The sequence below is a fragment of the Leptosomus discolor genome, chromosome Z, assembly GCF_034619465.1.
Source record: "Leptosomus discolor isolate bLepDis1 chromosome Z, bLepDis1.hap2, whole genome shotgun sequence".
NCBI lineage: Eukaryota > Metazoa > Chordata > Aves > Leptosomiformes > Leptosomidae > Leptosomus > Leptosomus discolor.
In genome coordinates, this window is record NC_141419.1 from 15,824,968 (window position 1) to 15,837,626 (window position 12,659).

The 12,659-nt window shown below is 37.5% G+C and overlaps 1 protein-coding gene across 3 annotated transcripts in view; it reads right to left on the reverse strand.

Annotated features, from left to right (window-relative positions):
- Window positions 1–776: 776 nt before the first annotated feature.
- Window positions 777–12,659, reverse strand: part of RASGRF2 (Ras protein specific guanine nucleotide releasing factor 2) — a 134,542-nt gene continuing 122,659 nt past the window's right edge. For all 3 annotated transcript variants that reach the window (XM_086479545.1, XM_086479544.1, XM_086479543.1), the window contains exons 20-27: window positions 9,494–9,554; window positions 7,926–8,029; window positions 7,236–7,320; window positions 6,411–6,608; window positions 4,440–4,519; window positions 2,430–2,547; window positions 1,601–1,669; window positions 777–869 (exon numbers count right to left, since the gene is read on the reverse strand). In XM_086479545.1, the coding sequence (XP_086335671.1) occupies window positions 777–869; window positions 1,601–1,669; window positions 2,430–2,547; window positions 4,440–4,519; window positions 6,411–6,608; window positions 7,236–7,320; window positions 7,926–8,029; window positions 9,494–9,554 (808 nt within the window). The remainder of the gene's footprint in view (window positions 870–1,600; window positions 1,670–2,429; window positions 2,548–4,439; window positions 4,520–6,410; window positions 6,609–7,235; window positions 7,321–7,925; window positions 8,030–9,493; window positions 9,555–12,659) is intronic.

Consider the following 12,659-nt stretch of genomic DNA (forward strand, 5'->3'; position numbering starts at 1 on the left):
TTTCCCAGCTGAAGCTTGCAAGGCTGGCAACTATTTACAGCTATTCAACTAGTTCATTTGCTTTCCATGCTGTAAATGCTCTCATTGTGTATTAATGAAAAAATATTTACAGTTCATTTGTTGGTAAAGTCAGTCACTTTAGAAAAGGCTGACAAGACATTTAAAGAAGGTAACATTTTATAAAGGGTAACATTAAACGTATAGCAAGTATTTTGAACAACTGCAGGTCTGAAGATACTAGATGCTACCTTAAAGTCACTCCAAGATAGCAGACGACTGTTAAGATCCTGTTTTTTCAATGAAGTTAACACGATATGAGGACACCACTACCATTACTGCTTCAGTGAATGCATAATTAGACATCAACCCAGGTTACATCACAGCCATCTATCTCATTTTGCTCATTTATCTTAACACACCTGAGTATATTACCACCATTTAAATCTGTCCCCTTAATTTGTCACATAAGATGGCTACAATGAGTACCCATTCACAGGAAAGTCTCCTATTTTCCAAGAAATGCATAATCCCTACTGCAAAACATTATTTTTGCACAGCAGCAATCACTTAATATGGGTAGGAAGCATCTTTGTCTTCCATCTCCAATGCTCATTCTTGTTGCCTGAGAGGGAAATGCTGTGAGGCTCTGTATCTCTTATTGGAAAAGAGAGCTTGCATTCTTCTCAATATTTCCCTTGCTGTCTTTAGGACTTGGCATGCATGATTTTGTCCATTGTACTAAAGCTTTCTGTAGACTCTGAGGCAAAGCTGGCTCTTCAGGCGGGGAGTCTGGGTTCAATCTTTAGGGAAAGCTCATACAAGGTATCTTCATCTATGATGAGTGTCTTGTCAAGTAAATAGTGAGTGACCTGGAATGGAGAAAACACAGATGAACAGACTGTACGTTATTTCCACAAAAACTTCTCTGTTTCCCTTTTCCCCTTCAGTCCATTTTGGATTCTGACATCCTCTCACATTTTTTTCTTGAGAAAGAGAACAGCTCATTTGAATGGTGTAACGCTGCACCAGCAGCATTATAGTAATTAAGAACTGCCTCTTACGAATGGGCAAATCCTTAGCCAGGTTATCTAAGCCCACATTGCTCTTCTGGAGTCTGAGATGAAATCTTCTCTGAAGGCACAGACTGGCTTTGGGCAAATTTTCATTGCTCCCATGAGGGACAAGGGGAAAAGAATTGCAGGATGCACACAGCAGCAGATGCTTGGGCCATCTCCCGTCCTGTAATCCCAGGATTCTGGGATTCCCTGGGGAATTATGCTTTCAATGGGCACGGAGAACACGTTTCCCTTTGAACCTATTCCCTTGTACCCCAGACCCATGAAGGCTGCAATCCTGAGAGAGCTTCCAAAGAAGGAGAAAAAAACTTGCTTCTGTACACAGTGTCAAATAAGGAGTTTCTGTCAGTGCAGATGTACTACAGCCCCAGAGTACCTGTCCATATTTCTGTCTGTCTTCTCCCCTCTGTGTGTGGGAGCAGAATACATAAATTTTAGCTTTCAACAACAGCTGTATATTACAACTAATTGCTACCACAGCTTTGATTTCATTAGGAGGTAACAGTGCCCAGGAAGAGCCTTACCTTCTGCTGATGCTCTATGCGGTACGAGGTCTGCTGGAACTGGCGTATTTCCCTGATAATATGTGAGATCTTTCAAAAGAACACATGTATATGAATAACTACAACTGCATTTTGACTTCATCTAAGCCACAGAAGGCAAGAATTTTGCACCAAATTATGCAATTTATCCTAGGAGAAGGGAAAGGAAGGGCAGAGAACATCTACTAATGGCTTCCAAGGATTTCACTTTCCTAAATTAACCATTTATTGTTCAGTCAGCCTCAAGTGAACTACCTTGTCTGTCCTCTTCCCATACTGTAACCTCTCTCCTCTTTGCCTTGAGTGACTGCTGCAATGTGTAGCTGTAAGGAGGTCATTAAGCTGGGACTAGAAGAGAAATTTCCATGCTTCCCTCTGAGGAGTTGTTACAAAACATTACATGGTAGTTGTAGAGAAATCAACTTGAAAATGCTTTTTTATAGATCCTAGCACAGTTGAAAAGAAGACTGTGATTACTGCTTTCCGGTGAATCACTATGTTCCTTTAATTTTGGTTATTTCAGAAAGCCTTTTGTTGCTCCTTCACAAGTTTTGGACAGCTGCTTTTTCTGTCTGTCATTTCTCAGAGAACAAATTGGAGACAAATTTACCCTGTAAAAATACTCAGTTTACCAGAAGGTGGTGATAGAAGACAGGGTCAAGCAATTGTTTTCAGATAGCTACCTATCTTGCAGGATGCCAATATACTTGTATGTCTAGGAAGTTAAATTCAAAGGAGTTATAATTAAATCAATAATCAACTCACATAATCAAACATCTGTTGGGAAAGCATATAAGGAACTGAAAATTACCATTCTCATTTTGGAAAAATTGACAAGGCCTTCCTCAGTGAAGTTTGGTGTTCCTTCTTCAATAAATGCCAGGTCCGTCAGGTACATTCCAAGGTAGGGAACGGCAGGTGGGTTACAACTACGAAACAAGAAATCAGTATATTTGCCTGTAGCTAAATTTGCAAACTAATTTTTTTACAACTCACATAAACTCCTTATTACTTAACCTACTTCTAATGAATGGGTTACATTTAGTTCTAAGGCAAGCAGCTTCTCTGACTTCACTTGAGTTGTATTTGCTCTGCTCGTGACAAACTGAATGTATTCTGTCCAATATTTAATGCTAATGGCAGATAGCCTTTAGTAAAAGACAGAACAGTAACATGATGTAGTGAGAGGAATCAGAGAACACCTTCAAGCATATTTCAATCCTGGCTGACAGACAATCTCAGAAATAGATCCTACACACAAGCTAAAAATGCACATGGACATGCTTCTGAGTGGCTGATGTTCTGTAGTCATATAAGCATCCTACTAAAGCAAGGGTACATGTATGTATATATGAGTGAGAGTGCACGCACGTGTGCAGATATGTATATATACATATGTATATACGGGTATATATACACATAGTTATACATAGATACACATGTGTGCATATATGCATGTATATACACATGTATATGTACACATATGTATGCATACACCATTCTGTCAAAGTCTATTCAGGCCTTCTCAACAGTGAACACGAAGAAGAAAGAAATACAGAGAGGTAGCAAAGATGATCTGGAAAACTGGGAATAGAGACCCTAGAGAATACGGATTTTATTTTATTGGAGGGACAGGAGGAATGGCATAATGATTGTAGCTTCCCTAATGCAATAATCACTGCTCCACCCTCACTGATTCTTGCCTCAGCAGAAACAGTAGCAAACTGTTTTCTAAAGCTCTGGCAGAAGAATGCAGGGTGATGGCTGTACCATTAACTTAGGCAGACTGCTGACAATGCTTAGCAGTGCACTTCATTCTGGTTTGTTGGGGGTTTTTTTATATTATGAGGATAATTGTTGTAACAGGCAACCAATATCTTAACGGAAAGGTGTATAAAGGTACCTGTTAATATACTGTAAGTAAAAACATTTTCTAAAAAGTGATTAGCTCCCCAACAATATTTTTTAAGTAAAAATTGACTGACTTGTCCTATATATATTTTGAAGCACTCCCGTAATTATTTTAGTAGTTCAATTCTTTGCTTCTCTCAAGGTCATTTAAAGTAGTTGTACCAGTCAATCCTGGAAAGCCTACTTCTAATTCCAGAACTTGCAAAAATACAGGGTTTTTTTTCGCATGCAGCTGGAGTCAATACATAAACTGTAGAACCCTTGCCACAGGATATTCTGGATACCAAAATTACATACGCTCAAACACAAACTGGCAAATCAATTAAAGAAAAAAAATATTCAAAGACTACTGTACAAAAAAACCATGCTGTTTTCCAGGGTGGCAGACTACAGGGGACTGGGAGGCTATGGGAGAAGAAATATCACTGTGCATTTGTCCTCTTGCTACGTTCCTCTCATCAGCTACTGGCCACTGTCAGAGACAAGATAAAGCGGTGAATGGATCTTTGATCTCACTTAAGCGTAGTCCTAAGTCCTAAACTCCTTAGCTGGAACAAGGATTCTTTGGAATTTTGTTTTTGAGTAAAAACTTTTATTTATAAACCTGGCTTTACATTTATTGAAAAAGTTTATCAGTGTAAGTAAAACCTGAACAGGGAACATTGACACAGAATAATAGTTTAATTTGTTTCAGTAATTCTCTGGAGATATTATATTTATCTAGCAGGGTTACTAAATCACAGATATTCAGAAAACAATAATGCCAAATAGAATAAAACTAGAATTTAAAAGGTTATTAGGTAAAAATATTATCCAATATTATATTAATTATTAAAGCTTAATCAAAGCAAATTCATCTACCATCCACTGCTTATAACAAAATACAACTGTATAGTGTAGGGAAGCATACTTTTTGAGTGTTTCTCTAAGGTTTTTAAATCTTCCTTCAGATGATACAGTCTTCTGAAGCTTGTCCATAAGAGCTTTTGTCTAGAAAGAAAATGCATTACAAATGTCATTGCTGTTGCAGATAAGTGACTGAGATTAGATTTTAGAAAAGGTGTAATTCACTTAGTATCATCACCCCTTTTCAAAAATAATAACACAGGCATTAGGAACTTAGCTTTATTGTAGTTCCTAGTGTATTTCTGAAAATGGAGATTAGGCAGCATTTAAGATTTTCATTTGAGTGATACACAGAACCTGTATCTATGCTAATATTACTAGTCTGCAAATTCAGGAAAAAACACAAGTTCATTAAATTAATGGTCAGCAATTCAGCTTACTGTGTATACAAGAATATCAGGGACTTGACCGTATATGTTGCTGAGGATCCTCAGCTGTGTTTATTGGAATTAGTGACAGAAAAGGATGTTTACTGTCTCATAGCTTGCACTAAGCTTGTTTTACCTCCCAAGTTTCTGATAAAAGCTGAATATATATTTGAAAATATATAACTGTCTTACACAAATTACTTTAATCAGAGCCTGGTTACTTCATAAGTGAAATAAATTTGCTTTTCATTCTATTTATGCTATAGACTTGAGATAGTATAGAGAATTAGGATAAATTTGTAATTTTTGCAATTGAATTTCCAATTAACAGAAAGTTGTAAGCAGAAACAGACAATTTTTTTTCTTAGCAGCAAATAGCAGGGTGATGCAATACATTTCCAATAGGTACTGGAGAACTGTGCAACAACATTAATCTGTTGTTTGTTTGGTTTTTTATTGAGAAGTTTAAAAATCAACAAATTCTAAATATAAAACATTTTGGAGGTAAACTCTTATATAACAGTTTGTATTGAAAGGATTTTTAACATATATTTAAATAAAAGAATGTAGCACCAGCTATAAAGCAGCTGAGAAAAAGCTGACTGGAGAAGGCAATACAATCAGAATATATTTTAAGTGGATTTCACTGCTTGGGCTGCTTTAGTGCTTTGCAAATGCTGCAGAAACATACAGAAGAGGAAATGCAGTGATAAAAGCTCACCTTTTGCATGTCAGGCAACATGAAAAAACAGGCAATTTGAAATCTTCTAATTACCTGGACTAAACTCTGTATCCAAATACTGCCTAACTTGCAAGTGATTGGCTCTGTCCTACTGACCTCCTTGCTCCTGTTATTCCACACCATTTAAACACCTACTTTTTTTGAAATAGCAGGAAGTTGAGATGTAAATCATTCCATCAATTTCTCCAAACCACTTGAAACAGAGAACATAAAAGACCGGATACTCTTCATCTTGGTTAGCCTTTTTTTTTGTGGGTCTTATTTTTGTTACTGGCAGTCATTTCTCACAGCCTTAGCCATGCTGCTGACAGTCTCAGCAGCAAGGTAAGGGCTAAAGAGAGGTATTCACTGCATCTAAACTTGGGCCTCTAAATGAGAAATAAGACTGGTTGTCTACAATCTCTTACTGGGCAGCAAAAAACTCACCACCCTGAGAAGATGTGCTGACCTTTCTACCAAATTTCTGCCCAGGCAACGAAATATGACTCCTATTTTAGGCACCTGAGATGACTTTAGTTATAGGTAGTAACCACCTAGATGTGTATATCTGAAAATATCTAAATTTCGTTTTCTCAAATATTTCAGTATTTCAGGCTTAAGTCGTAGTCTTAGGCACCCGCTAATTCTGTCGAAATCAGTTTGTTCCCACAGATGTTTAATTCATGATATTAAAAAAAAAAAAAGAATAAATGAAATACAAAAGACCTCGATGTGAAATACCAGTACCACTTGGTGCTTCCAGCAAACAGAGTATTGTAAAAGTAGAAATATTTATGGGAGGAATCGTATCTCAACACATTGTTGTCTGAACAACACACTGACCTATGAAATCTAGAAACCCTGTTTATAATCATATCTTTCTTACCTGTTTGGATACTTTACCCCAAGTTTTCTTAAGTCTGTAGATTGCACTTCTATTCAAGGCTGACGTGATTTCTAACACACCATTATAATTGTGCATACATCGACAAATATCAGCTACTGCTACCCACTTTTCAATTGAGTTAGCCCGGGAGCTGACATCAGCATAATTCATGATTTGGGAGGCAACAAGGTTACTCATCTGACCAAACAAAGAGGAAGAAATTTAGGACATTTAAATATAATCACTTTCAACATATAATTATTTAATGAACAATGCAGAAAAAACTAATGCACAACTGAACTTATGGCTTTTAATAAAAACAGAGAAAGTGTATTGAGAGCAGTGTTGTAGGGAAGTAGGATGGGGGATGATGATATGAAAGAAGGGTAGGAGATGTAATGGGGAGCATCTCCAAGCCAACAGTAAAAAAACTGATTAGGAAGTCTCTCAGTAAAATTCAAGGAAAATGGTAAAGAGCAAAGATATGGTTGGGGATACAAAGGAGATTCATTAAATAGAATCGGTGTTATATTTTCACTCTCAGGACTAAATGTAGTTTCTTCTGTAAGCAACAAGGCATCGCAGTACAGTTTTAAATATTCTGTTCTATTAAATTGCCATTGAAATGCTGAGTACCGATTCTTGAAAATGAGAATGTTCATGTGCTTTAATTTAAAAGTTTAATCACAAAAAGAGTAACATTCAGTCACTACTAGATAAGAAGCTACATCACATTGTAAAAAAAAAAAAAAAAAAAAAAGATAAGATATTTTTGTTCCAGTGTCAACAGAGTTCCTAGAAAGCAATCTATATATGAGTACTTACATCATTAAAATGTTGACTAGTTTTCATAATATAGGGTGTTCTCTCATTTTTATCCACTTTCATCCAGCCCTGCCCAAGAAACTCTCTAGACATTGAGGGGAGAGAAAAAAAACAAACAAAAATGTCCTTAGTAACACAGTATAGAGTCTCTGTCTGTAACTGTAGCCTAAGTGTACAGCTTATTTTGTTAGAAGCTAATAACACAGCTTTACAGTAATTCTAGCATTTCACTATACCATTTTTACTGCTGTGTGAAGCAGTAAATATTATGAAGATTTATTTTTCTTTTAATACCCTCCCCCAATCTCCCCATCCTAATTTTCAGCATTGTGACCCTATTTGAAATTGGTCTTGTCAGCTTACATGTTTATATCCATGTTACACTGCTGTAGGAATGAGGCTGATTTGACACTCCATCCCTAGAGATTCAACACTTCCATGCTATATCCACCCTTCACTAGCCCATAGCCTTAGACCATGGATTTTTCTTCCTTAGCAAAGAACTTATTCTTTCAAAACATGACCAAACTATAGGGGAGTCAGAGGCCATGATAAAAACAACCAAAGGACATTATTTTGTTATGTATGCAAAACTTTCTGTCAGGAGCATGAATTTGTGTAGTGCCTAACGCTGCCAGTCAGTAACTCATCCACCATACTCACTTCAGTGACTTGTAGGAGAACACTTACTCATAGGGTATGCTTCGGAAAACTACGTGATCTAAAAGAGTTATTTGCTCTGCAAGCTCCATGGCCGACAAAGTCTCAAAGCACTCTGGTTTTGGACAATCTGACTGCAAAAATAAGGGGAACACTTAATTATCTCTTTTTGCATCAAAGTACATTTCAAATCACAGGGTATTAAGAACTTCATATGAACCTTCCACACAGAGTGGTAATTAACTTCTTTGCTACAAAGAAATAAGAATTAAGAAAAATTGCTAACAACGTAAGGGTAAACATCAGTCTGGAACTCATAGGGAAACAGGCACATACCAAGTCATGAGTAGGTATGTAGGTTAATTAAAATCTGTGCATTCTGCGTTATTTTGCACATAATCACTGCACCTAGTGAATTGCCCACACTCTTCTTCAGGTTAATGCAATGCACTTATGAGATGGTGGTGACTACAGTTTGGAGGATGGGCATTGTCGGTCAAGGCCAGCTATGGTTTTGATGGCAGCTGAGGTGGCAGACACTTATAATTTCATACTGTGGAATAATTACTGGAGGTGACTTGGAAATTAAACTCGTATTAAAGACACATCATTGTTCACACATTAACGAAAGATACAGAACAGAGTGCAGCAGCTATGCAGGGATTCCGTTCCACAGAAATTCCCCAGGCAACCCTGGATGTTGGCAACATTGATGTGCTGACTCTGAGAGAAAACGGCACAGAGGGTGGAGTAGAGTGAAATCATCATGGTCAGGCTCTGTGATACCACTGCCAGGATGGGAACTTGATGGAACTGATAAGCTGAGCCTCTCTTAGTCCCCAGAGGGACGCCGTTGGGTAAGACTGGAACACTCAGTTACACCGAGTGCTTGCTGGGAAACTTAGAAATGTCTGTAGAGCTGCTTTTACAACTAGTGTGTTTTATAGCCAGGCTGTGTTATTCTTATCTAAACTTGCACGTGCTTTGCATAGTGAATTTAGCACCAGCAATCCAAAGAACTTGTATATCAGTCACTGCTCTAATACACTACATTATCATTAATCTAGCTGTGTGAGCTCTTTTGAACATGACCACACTCCTACATGTGGCCGTGACAGTTCGTTGAGTGCCGCTAGACTGAAGGTGCAGGGACTCCATAATCGTGAGAGTTCAATTATCTAACTAGCGGTGTGAGCTGTTTGGCACCACTGGAGTGATATTGGATGCAACCGGACTCCTAGAGCCAATTTCGGCATCACTCAGAATCTAAGCCCAGCCGACCCCAGACCCTCTGATATCTGAGGACAAGATGGAAAGCATGGGGGCTTATTTTCTGCCAAACATGACACATACATATTAATATCTTTCCCTTTTTTTTTTCATCATGTGATTTAAATCTAAATCCGAAAGTTTTGACCTGCTCGTCTTTTATACAGGCTCCAAATTCTTACTTTGTCTATACTCAAATGTACAGTCCTGATATAAAAGAACAGTATTTCTGTCCACATTTGTAAAGTTGCAGTTGTGCTATATTTTACTGACTTAAAAACGTAACAATTCTATAGCAGTATTTTGTTTAAATGTCAAGATGAACTTACCATCTGAATTATATCCTCTATTTTTAAATGAGTATCATCTTGGTCATCCTGAGAAAGTGCCCTGAAAAATTAAGTAGCAGAACATTTTATATAAATAAAATTGTTTATGGTTATGAGAAAACCTTATCACAGATAGACAATTATGTTTATCTAAAATAAACCCTAAGACTGTAATTGAAGAGGTAAAGAAAAAAAAATCCAGCACCTAAAATCTCATGTCTTGTTTTAAGTAAAACTATACAAAATGGTATAACATCAGAGTCACGTAAGGTAAAATGATGGTCATAGAGGCTTAAAATCTCTGAGCTAAGAACAGCATATACTACAGAATGGTCAACGACAATACTGTACTTATTTGCTGATTATAGTGGTACGATTTCTACATGTATCCTGCTTTAACTTTAGTGCAAGGAAGTTTGGTGGACACAGAAAATTTCCCTTTTCAAGAACTGAAGGAGCAATGCAAACCCACAACACAATAACAAAAATATTTAATCAGAAGCTCTTATCCTGAATAATCCTAGGAAATGTAAAGGTGGAAAATTACATCTCAAGCCTTTTCTCTGATTTTTAGACTACTGAGCTAAGTGATAATTTTGGGAAATGTCTGAAAAATCAACATTGGAGAAGTGAAGAAAAGACAGCAAAATAGGCATGCATAGAAGAGTGATTCACCGTGAAGTGTTCTTGTTTACTGGCACTACACTGTGTCCCCCCACCACCACTGTGAGTGTGGAAATAGACAACAGACTGCTAGCAGATTTCACTTGCAGCAAGTACATGGTTTGCTTTCAGTAATACAAGTGTTAATCCATGCTTCCAGTTCTGCTATAGAAACCCTGTGATTATTAGGATTATTTCAGAGTTGCTGGGTCAAAAATGAACCCAGAAGAAGCATAAGTATTCACCAAACCCCATGTAGCCTGATGTAGTATCTTGGTACATAATTCTAAGTTCTTACCCCTTCATTTGGAAAATACAGACTAAAATAAACCTTGGATAGACTGGATTTATATAATATAGCAAAGATAAGACTTAAGGAGAAAGAATGGTATGTTGATATGTGAAAGACTGCCTATAAAGACACCAACAATATGGCAAGAAGCCACAGAAATGATTTGCATCAGGGAAGATTTAGTTTCAACATTAAGTTCCTTTTTCCAACTGCAAGTATAAGTAAGCACTGAAACAGGCTTCCTGCAGAAGTTGTAGAGTATTCATCAGCTGTATTTTCAAGGCAAGTTTAGATGACTGCTTTCAAAGAAGATCCATTTCTACTGATCATTCCAGAAAGCTTAGGAACTAGAGCAGGTATTTTCTCATGGTCCCTCCAATTCTTTATTTTTGGTCTCTGTAGTAACAGACTTTTCGTGTATGAGCTGGGGAAAGGGTTAAAGGAAAAGGATTATATTGCCTGGAGGCTTTAGCTATGGGAATTTGTACTATGTGGGTGGGGAGGAAGTGTTAATGCTTAGTACACTAGGTTCTTCTGTTGTGGATTGCTGTTGTTTCCTTTTGGCTTGCCAAATTGGAGGACTAGGTTAAAATCAAATGCAGATGCACAGAGAAACGATCTAAGAAACCTCCTTGCCTTCATTTTCAGCCTATCAAATCCACACAAAACACCCCTTTCTTCATAGGAGTTGGAAATACATTATTTCTGATGGGCAAGCAAAGTCTTGAATGCCTGCTTCTTCTCCAGACAATAACGGTGCACAGCCTCAGTAACTGTAAATAGAATGTCAATCTGTCTCTCCTGAGCAGCTTATTTTGTGCTGTATCTCATGACTGGCTGCCTGCTGAAAGGTATTGTTCATCATATGACAAAAACATGTGCTTCCTGACAATAAAAAAAAAGAGACAGGGCTTGCACTTCTGCCCCAAGTATTCTCAGTAATCTAGTAAACGCATCATTTATGTTCCACACATACAGCTTTATATCGGCTGGAGTTCTCAGCTTGAAACAGAAATGATTGTATTTGCTTAATACAAAATAAAATAGAAAACATGAGATTCTTAAAAGGCTGAAAATACTTCACTTTTCCCTGTTTTTGCTTCCTGGTACTCTCTAACATGACATCTCCATCTTATGTAGACTTTCAATCCCTCATTCTAGAGAGATGACTGTTGCGTTTTGTTTAACACAGTGGTCTCATGAAAAAATATCTCCTTTTATCCATAAATGCTCTAAGTTTAAACCTGCAGAGGATAATGCATCACTAGACAGGATAAAGCTACTTTTTGATAGCATCAATAGTAGCTTCCACTTCAGTCCACACTGTTGTCAGCTTTGGGATACCTCGTTTCAACAGCGGACTAGGAAGATACGTTGAGCTGATCAGTTCTGCTTGGGCAGTTTCCATTGCACTCCTTGGAGAGCCTCCTGGAAGCATGGTAAGAACCACGGGTCCATGTGAAAACAGTTATGAGAGAAAGCAAAGGTAAGGAGAGATTCTGACACAGTGTTTAAGAGTATCCCTCTCAGGGAGGACTGAATGGGGTTACACGTCCGTCATCACCCTACAAATGAAGGAAGTAAATATATAAGAAATTACTTCCTAATTCTTAGGGTCAGCAGCCAAGGTTAGACATCTCTCTCACTTAAACTATTCTTCATGCCTCACCAGTTCAAATATTAAAATAATCTTCTAGTAGAGAATATTAACATTCCTTTACAGTACATGAAATATTTTTAAAATATTTTAAAAGCCAGTGCAAGTTACAGAGCCCGAAATTTATTGTCTTGTGTGATCACACACCAAGGCAGAAAATCAGTCATCCATCAAATCTGATCTCTGCATATCTCTGGACTTCATTTACATTTATTCTGAGGAAGAAGAAGGAGGAATTGTTTTCATGAACTACCCTTTTTTCCTCCAGATAGGACTATCTATCAAGGTTATTCACTGCTGTTCAGTCTGAACTTTACATCTTCCTGCTTCACCATCAATGAAATTTTACCTATATTTCAGGGGTTAATAAATAAGGCTGATAAAATGTCAAGCAAAACATACTTCAGTAGGTTTGCCTAGCTTTCAGAATGGATATTGAACAAAAAGAAGCTTTTTTACCCTGCAGAGAAACTCTGTCAGTCCATTCAATGAAACTCTCATCACGCAAGAAACACCAGCTGTTCTGTTTGATGAAGGCATTAAGCAGCTCAGCA